Raw genomic sequence first — 23,934 nt, forward strand, 5'->3', positions numbered from 1 at the left:
CCCGCGGGCCGGCCGGGCCGCACCGGGACCGGGGCCGAGCGGCGGAGGCGGTGGCGGTGGCGGTGGCAGCGCGGCGGCGCGGCGGCGGCGGCGGCGGCGCGCGCGCGGCGCTCGCTCGCTGGGGGCGGTCCCGCCGCCGCCGCCCCGCCCCGCCCCGCCCCGCCCCCGCCCGGCGCGGCCTCCCGCCGCAGCGCCCCCTCCGCCTGGGTACGGGACGGCGCTCGCGCGGGGTGGCGGGGTCTTTCTCCGCGGCGGGGCCCTGTCCTGTCCCTGCCTACCCAGAGCTGCGGCGGTCCCCTCTGCACGACCACGGGGCTGCAGATGCGCGTCCCGGGAGCTTTCTGTTGTTTTGCAGTGAAAGTATTTGTTGGGGGTCCCGTGTGTGCCAGGCACCTTGACAAACGCCGAGATTCGAGGGGTGGACTTCTTAATCCACTTCTGACACTCTGTAGTTCCAGGGCCAGGCTTCACCCAGCTCTGAGGACGGACTGGATCGGTATTGGGGTGGGGGAACAGGCTGGGGTAGGGGTGGGGACAGTCTGCTGTGAAACAAATCCAGGGGCCTGGTAACTACTGTCTTGAAGTTCAAAGTGCCTTGCAGGTGTGTGTGGTACAACCTCTCACCTCCCTCAGCCAGCTCTGTGATCCGGATCCTGACCAAGGGTTTTCTAGGTATCAGTGCTGACATAGGGTTGATGCCATACGGCCCCAGTATTTTTCAAGAATTTTGGGTGTAGGGGCGCCTGGATGGCTCAGTGGGTTAAGCCTCTGCCTTCGGCTCGGGTCACGATCTCAGAGTCCTGGGATCGAGCCCGGCATCCGGCTCTCTGCTCAGCAGGGGGCCTGCTTCCCCCTCTCTCTGCCTGCCTCTCTGCCTACTTGTGATCTCTCTCTCTCTGTGTCAAATAAATAAATAAAATCTTTAAAAAAAATAATTTTGGGTGTAAATTGCTGTATAACAACTGGTCACAAATTTAGTGGCTTAAAACAGCACACATTGTTGCCTCATAGGTGCCAGCTCAGGAGCGCCGGCCCAGTCAGCTGATCCTTTGCTCGGAGTCTCAGGCTGTAATCAAGGTCTCAGCGAGGCTGCATCCTCATCTGGAGACTCAGCTGGGGAAGAACCCACCTGCAAGCCCATCCAGCGTTTGTGGGCAGAACTTATTTGCTTTCGACTGTATGACTCAGGGCACGGGTTTTTGCTGGCTGTCAGCAAAGCAGCAAAAACAGGGCCAGGGCCCATCTGCAGTTCCTGGGGGTCCCCGCAGTTCCTTGCCATGTGGGCCTCTCCAGCAGAGCTGCTTACTTTGGCAGGCCCACAGGAGAGTCTCTAGTCCCAGTCTGCTAAGATTGAGTTTCACATAACGAAACTCATTATGCATGTAGTGGGAGTGACGACTTTCCCATCACTTTTGCCATAGTCTATAGGTTAGAAGGAAGTCACAGATCCCACCTGACCTCAAAAAGAGGATCACACACCCTCAAGTGAAGACCAGGAAGCAGGCATCCCTGGAGGTTGCCTTAGGTTCTGTCCACCACAGAACCTATTGGGATTATTGGAAAACCTAAGGAAAGGTATAAGAAAAGAGAGAGCTAGAGACTAGGGTAGGAGAGAGTAAGAAACAAAATCAAAATACACGAGGCAGGGGCTCCTGGGTGAGTCAGTTGGTTGAGCATCCAACTCTTGGTTTCAGCTCAGGTCATGATCTCAGGGTCGTGAGATCAAGTCCCAGGTCAGGTTCCGTGCTCAGCATGGAGTCTGCTTGGGATTCTCTCTCTCCGTCTGCCCCTCCCTCTGCACCATCTCGCTCTCTCTAGGATAAATCAATCTTTAAAAAAAAACACAAGGGACGCCTGGGTGGCTCAGTTGGTTAAGCGGCTGCCTTCGGCTCAGGTCATGATCCCAGCGTCCTGGGATCGAGTCCCACATCGGGCTCCTTGCTCAGCAGGGAGCCTGCTTCTCCCTCTGCCTCTGCCTGCCTCTCTGTCTGCCTGTGCTCACTCTCTCTGACAAATAAACAAATAAAAAAATCTTAAAAAAAAATAAAAAAATAAAAAAAACCACAAAACTGTAATGCAGCAGGATAGAAAGGTAACAACAGTGACCTCAAAGATCACTAACTGTTACACATACCAGAGGCTGCCCAGCCATGCCGGTGGTGCCAAAGATTCTGGGTTTGATGAGCCCCAGTTTGGAGGGATCCACGTTGTGGGCTTCCTCCTGTCTTGTTCCTTGGCTGTAGAACAAAGTTAAAAAGTGGACATACTGGTTTCAGTGTAGATTCCTGTTGTCCCACCCAGCTGGGTTCTTTTGCAACCCTGAACCTTTGCTTGTGCCTTGTCACTTTACAGAAACTCAAACTATCTTGCTTGATTTCAGCTTCCCTTCTCTCTACCTCATAATTTCTCCCTATCTCCATCGATCCTTGTCTCTCATCTTAAAGATGTGGTCCTCTTTCTGCCCATGGCCAGCCCTATCTCTCTCTCTTTTCATAGAGATTGCAAACACACGCTCCACTTTCTATCAGTTACAAAGCAGGGGCACTGAGTGGCTCAGTTGGTTAAGCCTCAGACTCTTGATTTTGGCTCACCCATCAATGATCTCAGGATCCTGAGATCGAGCCCCACATTAGGCTCAACACTAGGCATGGAGCCTGCCTAAGATTCTCTCCCTCCCTTGTGCAAGGGTGTGCACACTTTCCCTCTCAACTAAATAAATAAATCTTTAAAAACAAACACAAACAAATAAATAGCAAAACTAAACAAAAATACCAACAACAGAAACAGCATTCCATGTGTGGCTACCTCCTCACTCTAGTGGCAGGGTTATCTTCCTCTCTCTCATTTAAAGAGTAGCTCCCACCTCCATGTCACCTATTCACTTATTACTTTTTTTTTTTTTAAGATTTTATTTGTTTATTTGACACAAGTAGGCAGAGAGGCAGGCAGAGAGAGAGAGGAGGAAGCAGGCTCCCCACTGAGCAGAGAGCCCGATGCGGGGCTTGATCCCAGGACCCCGGGATCACGACCTGAGCTGAAGACAGAGGCTTTAACCCACTGAGCCACCCAGGCGCCCCCACTTAATACTTGTTAAATTTAGCCTCTGTCTACATCACTCCCCTAAAACTCCTATCTTAAAAAAAAAAAAATAAAAAATAAAAAAAAATAAATAAAATAAAACTCCTATCTTGGGGCCCCTGGCTGGCTTAGTGGGTAGAGCGTGCAACTCTTTGTCTCAGCATTGTAACTTAAAGCCCCACATTGGGTGTAGAGATTACTTAAAAATAAAATCTTAAAAAAAAAAAACAACCCAACTTCTATCTTAAATGTCACTAGTGGCCCATGTAATGTGACATAAACTATTCATTCTCACCAACACCCACAGTTCCCAGCCTCTCTTACAGATGGGTGTGACCAAGTGACTGAACTCCTGGAATTCGAGTGAAGGTGACAAGGTGGCTCATAAAATTCCCAGGTGTTGATCTTTGCTCCCCTTCCCATCTGCTGCAGAACGGAGGAGACTCAGAGTCAAACCAGATGTGCCCATTCCAAATTTCAGGATCCCGCTCCTCCTCAATCATCAGAAAGATTTAATAAGACTGAAATCAAGGGGCACCTGGATGGCTCAGTCGGTTAAGCGTCTGTCTTTGGCTCAGGTCATAATCGGAGGGTCCTGGGATCGAGCCCAGTGTCGGGCTCTCTGCTCAGCAGGGAACCTACTTCTCCTTGTCCCTCTGCCTCTCGCTCTGCCTGTTGGGGCTCTCTCTCTTTCTGTCAAATAAATAGATAAAATCTTAAAAAAAAAAAGACTGAATTCAACTGTTGTAATTCTGCAACATGTGTGATATTTTGTTTTATTTGCAGCAAGTAAATCTGGGGCTAGGAGGAATAAGAGATTCCCTTATGGTTATCCTGGAAACTCTGTGACTCTCTGACCATGACATAGGTTGAGAGTTTTAAAGACCCAAGCTTGTCGTCATCTTCGTGCAAGAACTCCAATGCATTCAGAAGCATTCCTGCCATACCAAGTCCCCATAGTCATCATCACTGCCCTCACAGTTGAGTGTAACACTTGGGCCCCCAAGGCACTTGCCTGAGTTGGCATGTCATCCCAAATAACCGCAGGTGGTAATTTGATTAAGCGTGATGCCACAGCATGCCGTGGATTGGTTGCTCTGCGTTTCTCACCGGCAAGGAGCTCAACGCATTGAAACCCAAATGACACAACCAAACCAGATCCCTAGTCCCATCCTTTGAGGTCTATTTCCTGCGACCCCTCCCAGTACCAACGTCTATATCAGTCAGGGTCCAGCCAATGAGACAGAAATCATACCAGTTATTGGACAGAGGGAATTTAATATAAAGAATAGTTGGAGGAATTAACTAGGTATAAAGCTGTTAACTAACTGAAAAGGTAAAAAGACAACTCTGAGATACCATGGAGACAGCAACAGCAGGAGGCATCTATAATTCATAGAGCTAGGAGAACAAAGGGAAGCATCTGGAATTATGAAAACTTAGGAACTTAGAGGAGGGGCTCCACAGAGCGGAAACTCAGACCTGTAAGTCTGGTGCTGGTGTCTGGTGTTTCTGAGAGTGGAGGAAGGACCAGCACCGCTGGGGAAGGAGTGCCACTTGGCTGAAGCTGATGTCTTTGACTGGGACACCCTGAAGCTGGGTCTGCAAAACCAGCTGTTGAAAAACTCTGCAAAGTGGATTCAACTGCTGCTACAGGAAGGCTCGGCGTCTGCCCAGGTGAAGGAGCTTTGAGGTGAGTGACCTCACAGGAAAAGGAAACAGAAGGAGGAAAGCGGGTGTTCCTCCTCTGGACTCACTATCTCCCTCTAGTGGCCCTTGTTGGCAGAGCCATGCACAGAGCCGGCTGACAAAGCAGAAATGTGATGTGCAGGCTCCCAGCTCCCAGATCTCATAGGAGAAAGCAGAAGGGTGGGTTTAGAGCTGAGGGACAATAACCTACTAATGAGCACCGGCGCTTTTAGAAAAGCATTTGAAGAAACAGGTGAACTTAGGTGAGAATTAGCTGGTTTTCAAGCAGAGATGGAAGGGAAATAAAGTCGACAGATTATGGGCCTTTCAGAGTCAGAAAAGCTGACTGCTTCTAGACAACAAGTAGTATAAGACTGAAAAAAAGGTCTTGAAAGATGTGAACACCGTTAGGGCAAATATCAGCTGAAGAGTGTGGCCTTCCTTCTTATTATTTCACATGACTTTGGTGTAGCCATCATTACATTAAGAGGGAGTTGGGGGGGGGGCGCCTGGGTGGCTCAGTTGGTAAAGCGTCTGCCTTCCACTTGGGTCCTGATGCCGGGGTTCTGGGATCGAGCCCCACATGGAGACCCACACCGGGCACCCTGCTCAGCGAGGAGCCTGCTTCTCCCTCTCCCTCTGTGTCCACTACCCCCGCACCCCCAGCTTGTGCTCTTTCTCTCTCAAATAAGTAAATAAAATCTTTAAAAAAAGAGTGAGGCAAGGGGTGGGGGCGCCTGGGTGGCTCAGTTGGCCAAGCATCCAACTCTTGATTTCAGCTCAGGTTGTGATCTAAGAGTTGTGAGATCCAGCCCTCTGTCTGGCTCTGGACTCAGCCCAGACTCAGCTTGAGATTCTCTCCCTCTCCCTCTGCCCCTCCCCCCACCCACACGCACTTGTGCTCTTTCTCTCTCTCGTTAAATAAATAAAATCTTTTTAAAAAGAGGCAAGGGGTGTCAAAGCAAATAAATATAGAAGCTTGATAATTCTATCTAGGAGAGAGCTTGAGGGTGGTTAGTGTCACATGGATCTGACTGGAAGGAAATAGAGCAGAAACCTGTTGTGTTAATTTTCCAGACAGTCTGGCTAAGCCACAGTACACAGATATTTGGTCAAATACTATTCTAGATGTTTTTGTGAAGGTATTTTTAAGGTGAAATTAACATTTTTAAAAAGGATTTTATTTATTTATTTGACAGACAGAGATCACAAGTAGGCAGAGAAGCAGGCAGAGAGAGAGAAGAGGAAGCAGGCTCCCTGCTGAGCAGAGAGCCCGATGTGGGGCTTGAGTCCAGGACCCTGGGATCATGACCTGAGCTGAAGGCAGAGGCTTTAACCCACTGAGCCACCCAGGCGCCCCTGAAATTAACATTTAAAAAAAATTTTTTTTAAGTCATCTCCAGGAACCCAATGGGGGGCTCAAGCTCATGATCCCAGGGTCAAGAGTCACAGGTTCCACCAACTGAACCAACAGGTGCCCCATAAGGTGAGATTAACATTTAAATCAGTAGACTTTAGTAAAGCAGATTATTCTCCATAAAGTGGGTGTGCCTCATCCAATCAGTTGAAGGCCTTAATAGAAAAAAAGATCAACATCTCTGAGAAAGAGGGAATGCTGTCAGCAGACTTGAATGGCAATATTAGCTCCTCCATGGCCTCTAGCTGCTGGCCTACCCTGCAGATTTTGGACTTGCCAGCCTCAACAATCATAAGCCAGTTATCTCCCCAGCATTCATATATATGTGCACGTGCACGCACACGCACGCATACACACACACACACACACACACACACACACATATACAACCCATTAGTTATGTTTCTCTGGAGAACCCTGACTTATACATCAGGAAGGTTTTGAGGTAACTGTGTTATCAGAGAAACCATGAGCCCAAATTTTTTTTTTTTTTAAAGATTTTATTTATTTATTTGTCAGAGAGAGTGAGCACAGGCAGACAGAAAGGCAGGCAGAGGCAGGGAGAAGCAGGCTCCCTGCTGAGCAAGGAGCCCAATGTGGGACTCAATCCCAGGACGCTGGGATCATGACCTGAGCCAAAGGCAGCCGCTTAACCAACTGAGCCACCCAGGCGTCCCCATGAGCCCAAATTTTAAAAAGGCTTTGTCTGCCTAAAATTCATATAAAATCTCAAGGGGCGCATGAATAGCCAAAACAATTTTGAACAAGAAGAATGAAATTGGAGGTCTCATACTTCCTGATTTCAAAATGCGCTACAAAGCTATAGGAAACAAAACAGTATGGTAGTGGCACAAAGACAGACATATAGACCGATGGAATAAAATAAAGAACCCAGAAAAAAACCCTTGCGTGGAGGGTCAAGTAATTCTGACAAGGGCTCCAAGACCAGTCAATGAGGAGAAGACAGTCTTTTCGACAAATGGTGCTGGGAAAACTGGAGATCCATATGCAAAAGAATGAAGTTAGATTTTTATCTCATACCACATATAAAAATTAATCCCCCATGGATAAAAGACTAAACATAAGAACTAGAACCATAAAACTCTTAGAAGAAAACAAAGAGTCAAACTTCATGATCCCAGATTTGGTGATGATTTCTTGCATATAACACTGAAAGTGTGGGCAACAAGAGAAAAATAGATAAACTGGACTTCATCAAAATTAAAACCTTTTGTATGTCAAAGGACACTATGACCAGAATGATAAGGCAACCAGGCAATCCATGGAATGGGAGAAAATATTTGCAAATCATACATCTGATTAATATCCAAAATACATAAAGAACTCCAGCAACTCAACAACAACAAAAACCAAGCAACCTGATTTTAAAATGGGCAAAGGATCTGAATAAACATTTCCTCAAAGATAAATATTTCATGTGCCAGTAAGTACATGAAAAGATGTTCAACATCACTGATAATTAGGGAATACAAATCAAAATGACAATGAGATGCCACCTCACCCCCACTAGTATGGCTACTATTGAAGACAAAGCAGGGGTGCCTGGCTGGCTCGGTCATAGAGCATGCCACTCTTAATCTCAGGGTCGTGAGTTCAAGTCCCATGTTGGGTGTGAAGCCTACTTAAAAAAATAAAACAAGTGCTGGTGAGGATGTGGAGAAATTTGAGCCCTTGGACATTGCTAGTGGGAATGTAAAATGGGGCAACTGCTGTAGGACACAGCACAACAGTTCCTCAAAAAATTAAACATATGATCCAGAAGTTCCAATTCTGCACATATACCCAAAAGAATTGAAAGCAGGGACTTGAACAGATACTTGTCTACCAATGTTCATAGCAGCATTATTCATAATAGTCAAAAGGCAGAAGCAAGGAAAACATCCATTGACAGATGAATGGATAAACAAAATGTGTATTCATACAATGGAACGTTTCAGCCATAAAAAGAAAGGACACTTTGACACATGCTACAATATGGATGAACCTTGAAGACATTACGTGAAGTGAAATAAGCTCAATCACAAAAGGACAAAGATGATGATAGAGTAGTCAGATTCATAGAGACAAAGCAGAATGATGATTGCTAGAGTCTGGACTGGGTAGGGGGAATGGGGAGTTACTGCTGGGTATCAAGTTTTAGTTTGGGAAGATGAAGACGTTCCAGAGATGGATGGGAGTGATTACTGCGTGACAACGTGAATACACTAATGCCACTAAACTTTATAATTAGGGTGTAACTGATTAAATGGTAAATTTTATGTTATGTATATTTTAATGCCCTCCCACACGTACCTGGGTACCTCTGGCTGGCTAAGATTTAAAATAACTTTTAGGGACACCTGGGTGGCTCAGCGGGTTAAGCCTCTGCCTTCAACTCAGGTAGGTCCTGGGATCGAGCCTTGCATGGGGGGGGGGGTCTCTGTTCAGCGGGGAGCCTGTCTCCCCTCCCCCCCACCCCCGCCTACTTGTGATCTCTCTCTGTCAAATAAATAAACAAAAGCTTTAAAAAAATAAAATCAAATAACTTTTAGGCCCCCACGCTTGCACCAGCAGGAAGTGAACCGTGAGAGCTGCACATTCTCTGAGGAAGTCATACTCTGCAAAGCCCACCTGGGATGTGGCCATGAGGGATAGTCAAGGGGCCAGAGGGCACAGCCAGGAGGCACGGAGAGCACTGGACAAAGGAGTCCCTCCTAGAACTAAACAGAGTCTAATCAAGGAACGGCCCCCGACTGCAGGGAAGAGGGCTTTGTCAGTCTGACCAGTGGAGATTTGGAACTGCTTTGGACCAATTCTTTCCTTTCCTGGACCGATGTTTGTATTGAGGCTAGTCTTGGTCTATCATTGTATATTTTGTTTTTTTAGTTCATAAGGAACCATATCGGAAGCTGACGGAGAGACTCGGAGCTGAATATAGTCACTGGATGGGGTGTGGGGTTATCTCCCTTGGGAAGGGGTGTGTTCTTTCTGTGAGAAGAGCAAAAACAGGTATCTGGCTCAGAAAGACTGACTGAGGCAGACGGGGACACACAAAAATCTGTGTTTTCTTCTTCTTAAACCCACATCCAGACTTCATGTTCCAGTAGGGTTGCCAGATTTAGCAAATAAAAACACAGGATGCCCAGTGAAATTTGAATTTCAGATAAACAACAAAGACTCTTTTAGTATAAGTATGTCCTGTGGAACATTTGGGACATAATTCTACTGAAAAAAATATTTGTTTACCCCAAATTCAAATTTCACCAGGCATTCTGTGTCTCATCGGGCAGCCCTCCTTCCCGGCCTCCCTTTGCAGTTAGATGTGGTGGGTGACTGAGGTCCGGCCGGTGGTGAGAAATGGAAGTGATGTGCCCTTCTCCCAGGCCTGGCCTCTTAAAACCTCTCCAAAAGCAGAGGACTCTGAGCATCTAGAGGAGGGGAGAGTCACACAATGGAAGGAGCCTGCGCCCCGAATGAATGAGTAGAACAGGCCTCCCTCCCCAAATCTGCACTAGACCAGCAGTGAGTCTATCTTAAATAATATCCCTAATCCTTAAATCCAATAGCTCTTCTCATCCTTTCCTTAATAGCATATGGTTTTGGTCACCATTTCTTTCTTTTTGAAACTCTCCCTTCCCTTATATTATTATTTTTTCGTCCTCTAATGATGATGAGGAGGAGGAAGAGAAGAAGAGGATAGGCGCCACGCACCAAGATCTTACTATAGGCCAGGTGCTGCGCTAGTGCTTTATCTAGTATCTCATTTAATCCTCCTAACTACTCTGCGTGGTAGGTACAATCACTCCCATTTTCAGGGTGACACAACAGGTGTAGAGAAGTTGAGTCACTTGCCCAAGGTCTCACAGGCTCTGCTTCTCTCTCTACACTCTTCCTTTGACAGTCCGTACGATCCTGGCCTCTGTAATGACCGTGTCTTGTGTGGGTGGCTCCCTGACCTCTCTCCTTGTCTCCACTTGCACATTTCCTGGCACATGAGTGTGCTGACGGCATTAAACTCAGCACGGCCCAAGTGTGCAGCTACTCCTGTGTCATACTGTTCTCCATGCTTCTCCTTCAATTTCCACGACAACCCTGAGACATGTTATTCATAGCTAAGAGGTAGACAGTGTTATCCACATTTCACAGATGAGTGAACGAGGCTCAGAGATTCAGGATCTGGCTCAGGTTTATACACGGGTACACAGCAGCTCTCAGTGACCACCCCTCAGTTTTACTCAAACTGAGCTCTCCCTGTCCTGTTTGGCTGCCTGCTTCCTATACTCACTCTCTACCCTTAACTTTCAAATCCTCCCTGTCTTTCAGATGCCAGTTCAAGGGCTATTTCCCCACCAAGTCTGTTCGGGTATACCAAGCCTGAAGGGATCTCCACCTTGTGTGAATTTAGAGGGCTTACTCTGTGTCTCACTTATCTTTTTTTTTTTTAAAGATTTTATTTATTTATTTGACAGACAGAGATCACAAGTAGGCAGAGAGGCAGGCAGAAAGAGAGGAGGAAGCAGGCTCCCTGTTGAGCAGAGAGCCCGATGTGGGACTCGATCCCAGGACCCTGGGATCATGACCAGAGCTGAAAGCAGAGGCTTTAACCCACTGAGCCACCCAGGTTCCCTCACTTATCTTTTTGTAAGCATACAAGCAAAACTTTAATTCCTCCTCCTTATAAAAAGTTCAAGGGGAGAGGTACAGAGCAAGAAGTTTATGTGGCTCTTCGGTCCCCAGAATTTACCACTTTCTTTCTTTTTTTAAAAGATTTTATTTATTTATTTGGGGGATGCCTGGGTGGCTCAGTCAGTTAAATTGCTGCCTTCAGGCTCGGGTCATGATCCCAGGGTCCTGGGATCGAGTCCCACATCAGGCTCCTTGCTCCTCGGGGAGCCTGCTTCTCTATCTGCCTCTACCTGCCTGTGTGTGATCTCTCTCTCTCTCTCTGATAAATAGATAAATAAAATCTTTTAAGAAAAAGATTTTATTTATTTATTTGGGAGAGAGAGAGACAGCATGAGTTGGGGGTGGAAGAGAGGGAGAGGGACAGACTTCCTGCAGGGAACCTGGATGGGGGGTTCGATGCCAGGACCCCAAGATCATGACCTGAGCCAAAGGCAGACACTTAACTGACTGAGCCACCCAGGTGCCCCTACCAGTTTCTATCTTGATGAAAGTTTCTGTGTATCTGCTACCAACTCTATTAGAGAATTATTTGAGGATGGGATGTGTAGCGAGTCATCTTCAGTCCCCAAAATAGCCATTCATAAACAATTGTTGAAAGAACTGATCAATTTCAAACCCTTTGAGCCTGTACACACTACATTTTTAGATGAAGGTGAGAAGGTCTATTTAGGAAAAGTGATTTTTCCCCAAGGGGACTGGTAAAGACATGTCAAACACTCCCTTTCCTCCCACCTTCATTAAAGAACAAAAAAGCATCCACTTCTTAGGTGTATGAAGCGTCTGGTTTCTGTTTTAGCTGGGTCTCAGGAGGAAATGACTTTTCTCTGAAATTGTAGACGCCCAACCCAGCTGCAGCATTGTTAGGCCTCAGGGTAAACAGGAAGCTTCCTGCCTTGGGCCCTTCATGTCCCTCTCCCAGACTATTAAAGACTGTTAATAGGATGGTAAAAGGACAGCTGCTGGCCGTAAAAATCAGCCCATTCCTTAGATCCTTGGAGAATAGCAACTAGATCCCTCCAAGTTCAGAGAGAAAACTATGTCCGTCTCCAGGTCACACACCAGGTGCGTTCACCAAGCCGGGGTCTTCAGTTATCTCCTCTATGATTAACTGTAACCACAATGGCCTTTGCAGAATACCAAGAGTTTGGTTGCTTGGCATTAGTTGAGAAAGGTAGGATTTCCATTTATAGGGGTTCGGTCCTTGAAATTATTTGTTTTGGGGAGCAATCCATCCTGACTATCCCCCAAAAAGAGGTAATGAGGAGAATCCAAGACAGCAAAGGATCTAGAGCTCCTACCTCTGCGATACAGGGCTGAAACAGGACCTCAAGTCTTCATGCACACCGGGAGGAAGTCCCTGGATTTGCAGCTGTTGGTGAGGAGGGAGGGAACAGTTTCTGCCAGCTGGAGGGACACTAGGGCAGGGGTTATCCTCTTCTGCCAAGAAGGGCACTCGGGTGTCTTGGCAGAAGGCAGAGGGCTGCCCCGATCTGTGTGTACATTTTCAGAAGCATTTGACTCTGGACCAAATGCTCTCAGCTGTGCTAAAGCTGGGGCGATGGATGGGAAATGCTTATTGGCCAAGCTGATTAGAAGCTCTGACAGAGGGTGCTGGGGCTCAGCCAGGAGCTTCCCTGAAGCTGGCAAGTTCAGCTTTCTGTCATGGTCAGAGGGAGTGTGTCAAAATTCCAATTCTCAGTGCCCTCCAGAAGCAGTGATTACCCATCTATTTTGACGTTTCTGCTTGTTGGAATTTCCAATAGGTAATGAGAGGGGATGCTGCAGAGCCTCTAACCTCACTCAAAGAACGAGCACAATAGCTCAGCGGGAGTCACCGCTCTTCCTACCAGTACAGTGATGGGCTCCTAACCAAATGGGGGCCAGGAAGATACTATTTCATTCAACCTTGGACTTAGCCACAATTTATCAATTCATGCTGCCTTGTTGGCTCCTCCGACCCATGTCTACCCATCAAGCAAGCACAGGCACTCGGGCACGGCAGGAAAACAAGTCACCACTTTGACTGTTTACTTGCCTGGCACAGATTTACTTCCACAGGACAGGGAGCCTGATTGGCTACGCGTCACTGCTTTCCCTCATTCAAAGGAAGGGTCACTTAAGTTACGCCTTGGAGTTGCACCTGAAGAGGGAGAGTTCTGAGCACTGAAAGCAAGAGAACTGGATAGCTAGTCCTAAAATCACATGTTTGAGCCTCTCCATAAGTGTTCAGACTGGGAGGATGCCATTGCTTAAGGCAGGTCTCAAGATTGTAGTGCCGAAAGGGACCTACCAGATTATATGGCCCACCCCCCTCACCTCTTCCAGGAGGATAATATCACTTCCCCCAGTTTCAGAAGAGGTCAGTAAGGCTGTGAAAACTCTCCCGAGGTCACACAGCTGGTAAGTGGGGTTTTACTGAGAGGACTAGAATCCAGGTCTCCTGGTTCTTTGTACCATGTTCTTTTTACCGTGACTTTACCCCTAAGTATTCCGTATTATTTTTAAAAATGTAATTCAGGGACACCTGGGTGGCTCAGTCAGTTAAGTGTCTGCCTCCAGCTCAGGCCATGATCCCACGGTCCCGGAATCGAGTCCCGCATCGGGCTCCTGCTTCTCCTTCTGCCTGCCGTTCCCCCTACTTGTTGCTCTCTTTCTCTCTTGCTCGCTCTCTGAAAAATAAATAAAATCTAAAAAAAAACCAAAACAAAGCAAAACAAAACAAAAACACATAACCCAGGGGCATCTGGGTGGCTTAGCCAGTAAAGTGTCCGACTCTTACCCTCAGCTCAGGTCTTGATCTTATAGTCATGAGTTCAAGTCCTGCCCAGTATGAAGCCTACTTAAAAATAAATAAACAAATAAATAAATACATAAGTCATTGCATGCATAACCAAAAGTTGTTTAATTTGCATATCTTTGTAAGATTTTTCATATAAATAAATGAACAAATCATGAAAATATTCAGAAACAATGTCCCATTTTAAAAAGATGGTCCTACTTTACTTACTACTGCCAGGACACTGTTTAGGCCTCCACCATCATGTGTGGACTATTACCAGCCCATTAGCTAGAGCCTTTGATGAGACTGACATTTAAACACTTACATTTACATTGACATTTAAATACTTTAAAGTTTACAACTATCTCTGGCTATGCTTGGTTGACGAGACAAATGCAAGTGTACTTTAGACTTGGAGAATGAGATTTCTTCACTTACAGAGAAAATAGGTACTACTCTAAAATTTGCCATAGCCCGGACCAGACGGGGCTCTCCAGTGGCTCACACTTCTCCCGTTCCTGACCAGCCTTCAGAGAGACTGGAGGTTCCCAAAGGACAGAGCAAGGGTCCCGGGGCAACACAGATAGTCCCAGTGTGGATCTGTACTTCCAAGCCCCTGAGACTCCAGGTCATGTCCAAGGTAGGAAGTTGCAATGTAGGAGCAGTCCCAGGAGCCAGTAAGACAGGAAGTAGCCCAGAACGCATCGTGTGACTAGAGAACAGGCTTTCCAGTTGGATAAAAGTCCCATGATGGAACTTCTGGGGACCATTTGTCCTGGTAGGGAGTCCCCTACACGGGGCTTCCAAGGCATGGTCTCTAGGGATCTCAGCAGTGGCTCCTGATTCTGAAGCAAATAAGCTGGAAACCAGTACACGAGAGGAGTGGAGGAACCCAGAAACCTGGTGAGAACCTGGAAATCATAAGAGGGGGGAAAACCCACACATTTATCGGACTATCACTGCTTCACACTAGACCAGCCCGGGGCTTCCCTGCTGCTGGGTCAACTACAGCCCCATGACTAAAAAGGTATTGTTCTGGAAAAGAGATTCAGCAGAACTTAGGATCTGCCTTATAAAGAGCTGTGTGTGACACCAGCCAGGTGACCTCAATGCTACAAATAAGCAGAGCCACAGACTAATTACCACAGTCATGGGCCAATCAATACTAAAACCTACGAGGTCCAATTTTAGCCTAGGGCCTGGACTCTAACCACTGGGCTGTGACATGGGGCTTTGGGAACCTGAAGGGGTTCCCTCATGCCCTGGGGTTGGCAGAACAGAAGGAAAGGGGGCAGGGCATCCTGCGGTTCAACATTTTCCGTCCTAGGGGAGTTCAGAGCCAAGTCTCCACATGGCCTCCCTCATCTAAGCTGGAAACTCCAAGCTGTGCTGGCACTCGCTCTACCAGTTAATCCAGCTACAAACACAGAATGCTACTTTCTGTTTCCCCTGTGCCTCCTATCCACACAGCCCAGAGAACTTTACAAACAGCCAATGTGCGCCTCCAAGAGGCAGAAGCTGTTAGGGAGCGGCTGGCATGGAGGACTACGACTTCCTCAGGGTTATGTGGGAACCAGGGCCAGAGCCAGGAATAAAAAAATGGAAAGTATCAAAGTCTTCCCACCCCTCTACCGCCCCCTCCCACCCCAAACATGACACAAGGGATCTCCTCGAAAGACTGAGCACCTGCCAGGGCTGAGAGTACCTTAAGTCAACATCCAAGCAGGCACTGGGTGTAACCCGTACAGTTGGGGAAGGTCCCGCGCTCTCCTCTGCGCTGACTCCTTTATCTGTCACTTCAGGTCCTTCCACAACTGTCGTGTCTTTGCACGCACCCCTCATTTGCCCAGAATACTCTTCCTCTGCTTCTTAAATGCAATTCCTTCCTACTCTTTAGGACTCAGCCTTCATAGGACACCCTCCTTGACTCCTTCCATCTATTAGCTTTTTCCTCTGTGTTTCCACAATCTTTTATCTCAAAACAGCAACTCTTCTTCCATCCCACTGAACTAGAATTTTATCTGTGAAGTGTCTGCCTCCCCATCTACCATGAGACCCAGGACGGCAGCAATCCTGCCTCACACATGCTCCATTCCTCAGTGGTCTGACCCAGGGTCTGGACAAAGAAAACCCCCTAGTAGCTGGCAAATGAATAAATTAGGCACAGGTCACTCAAATGGGAAGAAGCGAGCAGTCTTCCTTGACCCTGGCCAGGGGGTCTTGCCTGTATTCCCACCCTTACCCCGGCCAGGAACCCCCCTCACCTGAACGTGCATGCAGAGACCGCCAAACAGCGCTAGCGCCGCGGCATGGACCAGGTACACAAACACCTGAGGGCTGAGGAATCCACGGTCGGGTTTCTCTGGGGTCTTACTGTTCTTGCTCCTTTGCATCCCAAGCGTAACGCAGAGCCAAGGGTGGGTGGTCACATATGTCCATGTTGCCCAGGCAACCAGGATAGCCATTGGTGTGGCCAGGAGGAAATTGGGCACCTGCTTGAGCTCATAGTATCTCAAAAAACCAACATTCCAGTAGATATCCTGGATATAGCTATATATTAGGGGCAGTTCCCAGGAGCACCAAGGTGGCTCATTTCCCTCCACGGTCCGGTAGCCCTTGTCCACGGCTAACTGCCGCAAGGGCTCCGGGATGGGGCGGCCTGAGCCTGACAGACAGAACTGGGTATAGCCATAATACTGAAAGAGAGCAAAGGGAAGGCCAAGCGCGAACACAGACAGGAATACAGAGCCCATCAGTTTCAAGAGTGGTCTCAGAGGATTCAGCACCACGGGAGAGGACAGAAAGCCTTGGCACTGAGAATACACGAGGAAGCCAATGTTGACCAGCCCATTGGAGCGTACGCCAGTGGCAAGGGCAAAGAGGAGGCCACTAGTCCAGCTTCGGCCCCTTTCCAGCTGTCCCATGGCACTGAACGTCAGGAGGGCAAACAAAGCTTCTGAGTAACCAGCTGCCAGGAAGACGTTGGCGGGGCTGAGGCAGAAGAGTAGGGCTCCATAAAAGGCCTGGCAGGGACAGCGCAAAACGAGACAGCCCAGGTCGTGAAGTGCGACAGCAGCCAGCACGGAGAACAAGGAATTGAGCAGCGCTACTGAGATTAACAGGCGACTTCGTAGGTTCAGCAATGGCCACAGGGGCCTCAGTAGTTCAGCTCCCACCAAGAGAGCAAAGGGGAAGCCAGGGAAGAAGGCGAAGTTGTGCTCATACAGATAGCCACGCTCGGCAATGAACAGGAAGTGTTCGGCATCCCAGTGAGACAGGCCACCCAGAAGACCTTCAACGATTTGGTCCACGGAGCCTGACGGGGTGAGGCGAGGAGGAGAGAAGGCTTCCGCATGGTGATCGGGGATGATGGCATTGAAGAGAGCCTGTGGGATGAAGGAGAACTAGGATTTCAGTTGAGCAAGTGGAAGGAAAGAATTACTGTATCATAAAATGAGGAAGAACAGACTTGTTGGACGACAATCAGGAGTTCAGTTCTAGACTAGCTAAATTTGAGTTACACATTCCAAGGCAGAGGTCAACGAGGCAGACACAGGAATCGAGGGTCAGGAGAGCGATCAGGGCTGGAGACACAAACTCAGATGTCCTAAGCGCACAGAAGGTATTTAAAGGCATGGGACTGAATGAGATCACCTGGGGAGGAAGGAAGCAGGGCTAGAGAAAAGAAAACTGAGGATTGGGCCCTGAATGTGTTAACGTTTAGAGGCCTGAAGGAGAGTGAGGATCCAGAATGAAGATAAAGAAGGAAAACCAGGAGAGCAGGGTGTCTTAGAACCAAGTGAAGCAAGGTTGTGATCAATTCTGTTAAATGGTGCTAATAGGTCAAGGAAGATGGGGACTGGGGCACCTGGGTGGCTCAGTGGGTTAAGCCTCTGCCTTTGGCTCAAGTCATGATCTCAGGGTCCTGAGATCCTGTTCAGTAGGGAGCCTGCTCCTCCCTTTCTCTCTGCCTGCTTCTCTACTTGTGATCGCGCTCTCTGTCAAATAAATAAATAAAACCTTAAAAAAAAAAAAAAAAGGAAGATGGGGACTGAAAAGTGACCGCTGGATTTAGAAACGTGTAGGTCACTAGTTAAGTTTGACAAGAGCTGTTTCAGTGGAGTGGAGGCTAGAGAAGACTGCCGAGACTGGGCTCAGCAGAGAAGGGGAGAAGGAAAGCAGATAACTACCTGGACGAGTTTGGCTGTAAATGGGGTAGTAGGTGAATGACGATGTGGGAGAGAAGCATTTGTGAATGGGGATAATCCAGTGGAAAGGACACCACTTGGTATGCAGGGGCAAGGGGAGAACTGCTGGAGCCGGGCAGGAACTGCTACACAGGCGGAGGAGCAAGGCTCAGGGAGGACAGCAGGGCTCGGCCTGCTTCAGCATCGAAGGCACATGGGTGCCACCCATGGGATGAATGTGGGGGGAGCACACACAAGGTCATTTCTGATTACATCTATTTTTCTGAGTTTTTGCTCAGGGAAGCAAGCTGGCGAAAAGGTGTTAGGAACTTGAATTAAAAGATAAACATGTAAAATAAGTCCTCTGTGACCCCTAGTTCTCAAAATAGGCTGTGCACTGGAATCACCCAGGGAGTTACAAAAATACCGATGTCTGGATGGCTGGGTCCCTCCCCCAGGATTAATGATTTAACTAGCATGGGATACAGCCTGGGCATTGAGTTTTTTTGTTTTTTGTTTTTTGTTTTTTTAAGCTCCCCCAAGTGACTCTGATGTGCAGAACAATTTGAGCGAATGGCAGGGTGAATGGGCCAGGGAAATACACTAAGATCGCCAGGTAGCACTAAAGACTCATGTTGGCCAAAGACCTTGAAGAGAAAGCAACTAATCAATACAGATGTGTGTTTCTCTCTGGGCATGATGCAGAAGTAGAGAGAGAACGAAACTGAACTGTGCCTGGGCCTCTGTCTTGTGACCAAGCGGGGGAGAAGGGAGCGAGCAAGTTGTGCACGTATGCCTGGTGGATCATGGAATCTAGCTGGGTAAGAAGGGGTGCGGAAGCCAGAAGGTAAATGAGGCACAGTGAAACAGTGGTAGAATCAGTGGACTGTAAGTCCTAAGGGGGTGGAAGAGCCGTTAGAACTGGGGTACTCAGAGGGAGTGAGCTGGAAAGATAGGAGATAGTGGTTAGTCCTATCAGCTTTATTAATATTGAAACCGCCAAGAAATTAACAGGAGTGCTGGAAAGCACAACAGTGAATCAGGAGCTTAAACCTTCAAGTAATGAAGAGGAATGAGCTGTCACTAACAGAGATGACAGCAAGAGTGAAGGGTAACTGGGGCGAACATCTGATGGCATGAGCGTTAAAGCTGGAAGGGGGATGGGGGAGAGAGAGGGATAATGAAATAGCATTATTGTTAAATGTCTTTTTGCATCATCAGATTGTCAGCTACTCAAAGGAAAAGAGACTGTGACTTTTCCTTCCCACCACCTAGCACAGCTCTTGCAACAGAGCACACACTTAATACAATCTGTGGTAGAGTGAGAGGAGAGGACAGGAGACATAGTCATTTCCAAATCACTATCTGAATTAGTCTTGCTTCCCTATCCCAGATGCCAGTTCACCAGCTCCCTCCCCCCGCCCAGGGGCCTGGTAATCACTCATCTGATACTGTTCAAAGCCATCATTGGGTCAGTTTTCCCAGCCCCACAACTGCAATATAACCCCATTCTTAAGACTTTCTCTTTTTGGTCAGTTTCTTTATCAGGCCACTTTAAACAGTGAAAACGAATGGGACAGGAGTGACAGTCACAGATAACAGCCCTAGTCTCCAAGCTGGAGCTACTTTTAACTAAACCTGGGGCCCTGCAGAGGCTGCTAGGTGTCATAGTGCAGGAAGGGAGAAAGGAGGTTTGCAGAAAGGAGAAGGAGAACCCTGAGAAAATGGCATCTGTGGAAAAAGCACACATAATTATGCTAATATAACACCACGAGATTGCTGACAGACTTTCATAAACAACACATACTGAGCACATACTAAGCCCTGGGCACTGTGCTAGGCACCAGACAGAATTCATATATATGCGAAAATTGGTTAAAATATGTATCAAGAGGAGCCTTGGAGGGGAAAGGAAGTTGCAAAAGTGCAAATGCATTCTGAGGGTTGTGGTGGGTGAGGCAGCAAGGGGAGACACCTGGGGGAAGAGCTGGGGACATTGCTGACTAACTGAATACACACAGATGGTCCCAGGACAGTGCCACTCAACTGACTGACACTGTGCTCAGTTTCCTGGTAAGGGGACCCAGGCCGATGCCTTGGGCTGTCGTGCCTTAAAGGTATCTCTGGTTACAGAACCTCATGGCCCATTGGAAAGACCACTAGCTCACGAGTTAGGAAGGCTGGGGTCTGATTCTGGCCCTTCTCTAACTTGCTGTGCAACCTTATGGAAGCCATTGAACCTTTATGGGCCTCTGTTTCTTCGTGTGTAAAACAAAGGATTAATAGACCATTTCTGGGGCGCCTGGCTGGCTCACTTGGCAGAGCATGCAACTCTTGGTCTTGGGGTCATAAGTTCGAGCTCCACCTTGGGCATGGAGTTCACTTTAAAAAATAAATAAATAAAATCTTTTAAAAAAACCAGAGACCATTTCTAAGAGTCCTGCCCACCTTTCAGTTATCAGGTGTAGGTATCTACGGTTCCAACCACATGGAAGGACACACCTGGGAGGCAGAACGAATATGGGGATGATTCTTAGTGCCAAGCCCAGTCATGTGGCAACAGCAAGTTCAGGACAAAAGATCAGAGACTGACCTGCAGCACCAGAGTCAGGACACGGCAGCGGACTGCAAACCTCAGCACCTCTTTCCTGGACGGGTCCAGGGGCCACATCCTCTCACCACCGGGACCTCAGGGGTGTTGCTGCTCGGACTGAGCTCCCACAGGCTTCTAAACTCCAAAACCCAAGGAGGAAACGTCACACATGGGCCAAAAGTAAATTATTGCTATTTTTTTTTTCCACAAAAGTAAATTCTTGAAAGCATTCTTCACAGGAGATTCCCCCTTCAGCATTACATGGCAAACTTAATTGCCCAACTGTCCTGTCCAGATGAGGGAAAAGCATCTTGAAGGCAGATGGGACCGCTTGGGTGTCACTTGGAAGCACTGTATTGTCAGGAAAATTCTACACAGATAGGCATGAAATTGGTAGCTAGGCTCACAGAAAATCTTCAAAAGCCTCTTGGGTACCCCTGTGCAGGAACTAAAGACCTGGGTTCAAATCCTGACTTTGTTACTTGCAAGTTCTCATTCAGACCTTCTGAGCCTCAGGTCTTTAGGTATAAAATGGGATCAGACTGTTGTTGGTTTTTTTTTTCCCCCCCAGACTATTTTCTCTCACAAAATTGTCATGATGGTGAAGGGGATGAAAGTGTGAAGAAGTACCACCAAACCCATGTTGTGGTTGCTATTATTTGGTGTGTGCCCTTTCCCTCTTGCCCAGAATAATAAACTAGATCCCAAACCAGAGTCCCAAAAGTGGGGCACAGGACTCAACTGGAAGACCATAATGACTACACACTGTAGCCTGGCTCTCTGATGTGTGTTCAGCTGGTCTGTTAAATTAAGTGGAGAAGGAAAAGAAAACCACCACTCAGCAGGGCTTCAGCCAGCTCACATTGCTAAAACAAACTGAGGAGGGAAGACACAGTCGACTACTAGGGATGCAGAAAACTGTTATTTCCCCCATCTCTTTGTTGGAATGGCAGCAACGTACAAACAACTGTGAAGCCATTCTGAGGCAAGGAATGAACTTCAAGGCTTTTTTTTTTTTTTTGCTTTTTTTTTTTTTTAAACGCAACTCCTTGAGCTAAAAGAAGTAGCAATGGCTCCTGTAGAACATTCCAACACTAGTTTGGGAAATCAGAAGTGGGGGCCAGAGCACCAGAGGCAGCTCACTGATGATCTGGGGTGAACTATCCCTAAAGGAAGAAACATTTCAACTGGGAATTAACAGCGAGGGTTGGAAGACTTTTCTTTCTTATCTGAGTAGTATCTATCAAATCTTTAGCTATTATTCATTTCTGGAATTCTCTGATGCTCACTAGACTATATGATATGCTCATTGCACTCTGCTTCGTCGTCTTTACTGCTGTGACTTATTTACGTGGCTCCGGAGGGCAGGGGCTTTGTCATGCTCCCAACTACACCCGCTGGGTCCGGCATTACAAACAGGCATTTCAAGCCTGCGTTTCTCACTGAGTGGAAGTGGCAAGAACAAGATACGGCATCACCAGTTCACCGGCTCGGGATATAAAATCACTGCTTTAAGTATTCTTTCCGCCACATCTCACGTTAAGAGTTAAGACCTAAGTCACAGAAGCCACAGGAAAATACAGTTTCTCCAGCAAGGGAGCAAGACTGGCCAGTAGCAACAGTACACTTTTCTCAGCACAAGGGGGCGCCTGCTGCTCACGCCACCACCAGGCGGCCTGGAGGAAGGGAGGGGCCGTCATCGCCACACCGGTTTGCTCATCAAAATTCAGTTCAAAGGCAAGCTTTTGAAAACCCCAGAGAGCGGCGGTAGTTTGTGAATCCATCCAGCATTTCCAGCATCTGACTCGCGGAATCGAAAGGAATTGTAGAAATCAGTACGGCCAACCTCACATGGCCGCTGATTCCCCATCCTAGGGTGAATTCACTTTTTTCCTTCCCTCATTTCCCACCCACATGCAGAAGAAAAGTTGTGGACAGAAAAGCACTTAACCCACCTCTGCCTCTTCACCAGGCTTCCATTCTTCCTTTCCTCTCTCCAGAGTCAAGCTCTAGCCCCAGCGACCACAGGATTCTTGTAACCTCCACTTAGCTTATAGGTAAACCAAGTAAAAACAAAATAAAGCCAATGAGTTGTCCCTCTGGGCTAGTTGAAGACCTCGCTTCCCTTTACGAAATCACAAACTCTTGAATTGGCAGGACGCTTAGGAGCAACTAGTTTTACTCTATTTTCCTGGTAGGTAAATATGCCCAGAGTGGTGACTAATAAAAATCTCCACGGTTTAGACCCTGTGAGGCCAGTATAATTACCATCGCCGTTTTATGGATGTGGAAACTGAGGCTCATTGGGGTCATGCGACACACCCTAGGCTATATCTAAAGCGAATATCTCCTTTTCCCCTTCTGGAACCTCATGATCTTCCCACCGGCCCTCAACCAGGCCAAAGGGGATGTGCTCTTTCAGAGCCATGGTAACAACCCAGGACTCCCAACTCCGAGCCCAATACTTATCCAAAGACAGCGCATGCTCTTACTGGATATGCTTAGGGAAGGGAGGGCCCTAGCTCAGACTCCGGAGAAGCCTGAATTGGAGCCCTGGACCCTTGGGAGTAGGACAGCGTCCTCTGTACAGTGGGAAGTCTCCGTGACCCAGGGTCCTCGGGACCAGAGGCATCGCTGGCTGTCGCGAGCCAGGAGCCGCCTTCTGCCAGCCCCAGCCAGGTCCGAAGCCCATCCTAACCCTTTCCTTTCGGACACAGTCCCAGGCGGGCAGTGGGAACCACCTCTCCCCAAAGGGGTCACGGTTCGGGGCTACTCCCGAGGGGGCCGGCGGGGCCCGGCCAGAGTCGGCCTACGGCCGGAAGGCAGGGGAGGGCGGGAGGCTGTAAAGGAAGTGGCGGCACCGGGAGGCCGCTATGGCGGAGGGGCGGGGCTCCCCGCTTCTCGGCGGCCTCCGCCTCATTTCCCTCGGCCTCCGTTTGACAACTTCCCTCCCCCCCCGAGAACTCCAAGGCTCCGGAGCTGGCGGCTGGTCCATAGCCCCGGCCCATCTCAACCTCCCAGGCGGGGCCCGAACCTCAGCTCCTCCATCCGGGACCCCGAGCCGCCCGCGCCTGCGCACCAGCTCCGCCGAGGCGGCCCCGCCCCCCTCCTGCCCGGACTCGGAGCTGCCCCGCCCCCTTCCGCAGCGGCCATCTTGACTCCGGGCGCGCGGGGCGGGGACGCCTTAGCCCCAAGAGTCTGTGCCCTCCGCCGTGGCACCTTCCCGCCTTGGTGACACCTGAAGAGTTCCCGCCGGCGCTTCGCGCGCCTCAGGTCCCCTCCCCCGCCTTCAGTTAGCCCGTCCGTGCTACTGTGGCAGAGTCGGCGTTCTCGCCCGGTTGCAGCCTACAAACATCCACTGAGTTCCCGACGTGTTTGTGCGGAGGAGGCTCTTGGGGCCTCTTCACGGAAGCCAGAGCCGCACTTTCCCTGCTGTCAGGCGTCAACCGCTCAGCACAGGGACTGGCACACAATAGATGGTTTCTGAATAGAAAGAGGAGCCTTG

General features: G+C 48.5%; 1 protein-coding gene across 2 annotated transcripts; it reads right to left on the minus strand.

Annotated features, from left to right (window-relative positions):
- Window positions 1-13,750: 13,750 nt before the first annotated feature.
- PIGV (phosphatidylinositol glycan anchor biosynthesis class V) lies at window positions 13,751-23,515 on the minus strand. Of its 2 annotated transcripts, none has more exons than XM_080800726.1 (5): window positions 23,464-23,515; window positions 22,385-22,479; window positions 20,430-20,564; window positions 15,914-17,035; window positions 13,751-14,560 (listed from the first exon to the last, which is right to left on the minus strand). In XM_080800726.1, exons 3-5 carry the CDS (start codon window positions 20,505-20,507, stop codon window positions 14,279-14,281), a joined length of 1,482 nt encoding a protein of 493 aa, XP_080656852.1. In that variant the 5' UTR covers window positions 20,508-20,564; window positions 22,385-22,479; window positions 23,464-23,515; the 3' UTR covers window positions 13,751-14,278. The 2 variants fall into 2 exon arrangements, with proteins under 2 accessions (XP_080656852.1, XP_080656853.1); XM_080800727.1 differs by lacking the exon at window positions 23,464-23,515 and adding an exon at window positions 22,922-23,440.
- Window positions 23,516-23,934: the final 419 nt, after the last annotated feature.

This window comes from Martes martes, assembly GCF_963455335.1.
Source record: "Martes martes genome assembly, chromosome: 4".
NCBI lineage: Eukaryota > Metazoa > Chordata > Mammalia > Carnivora > Mustelidae > Martes > Martes martes.

What these genes read in the sequence shown, in the direction of transcription:
- PIGV (XM_080800726.1), bottom strand. Translation starts at nt 20,507, where the DNA reads ATGTGGCCCCTGGACCCGTCCAGGAAAGAGGTGCTGAGGTTTGCAGTC. An exon ending in TCCTGACTCTGGTGCTGCAG is followed by an intron (nt 17,036 to 20,429) that starts GTCAGTCTCTGA and finishes TTCATCCCACAG; the next exon opens with GCTCTCTTCAATGCCATCAT. An exon ending in GTCTCTGCATGCACGTTCAG is followed by an intron (nt 14,561 to 15,913) that starts GTGAGGGGGGTT and finishes TATGATTTCCAG; the next exon opens with GTTCTCACCAGGTTTCTGGG.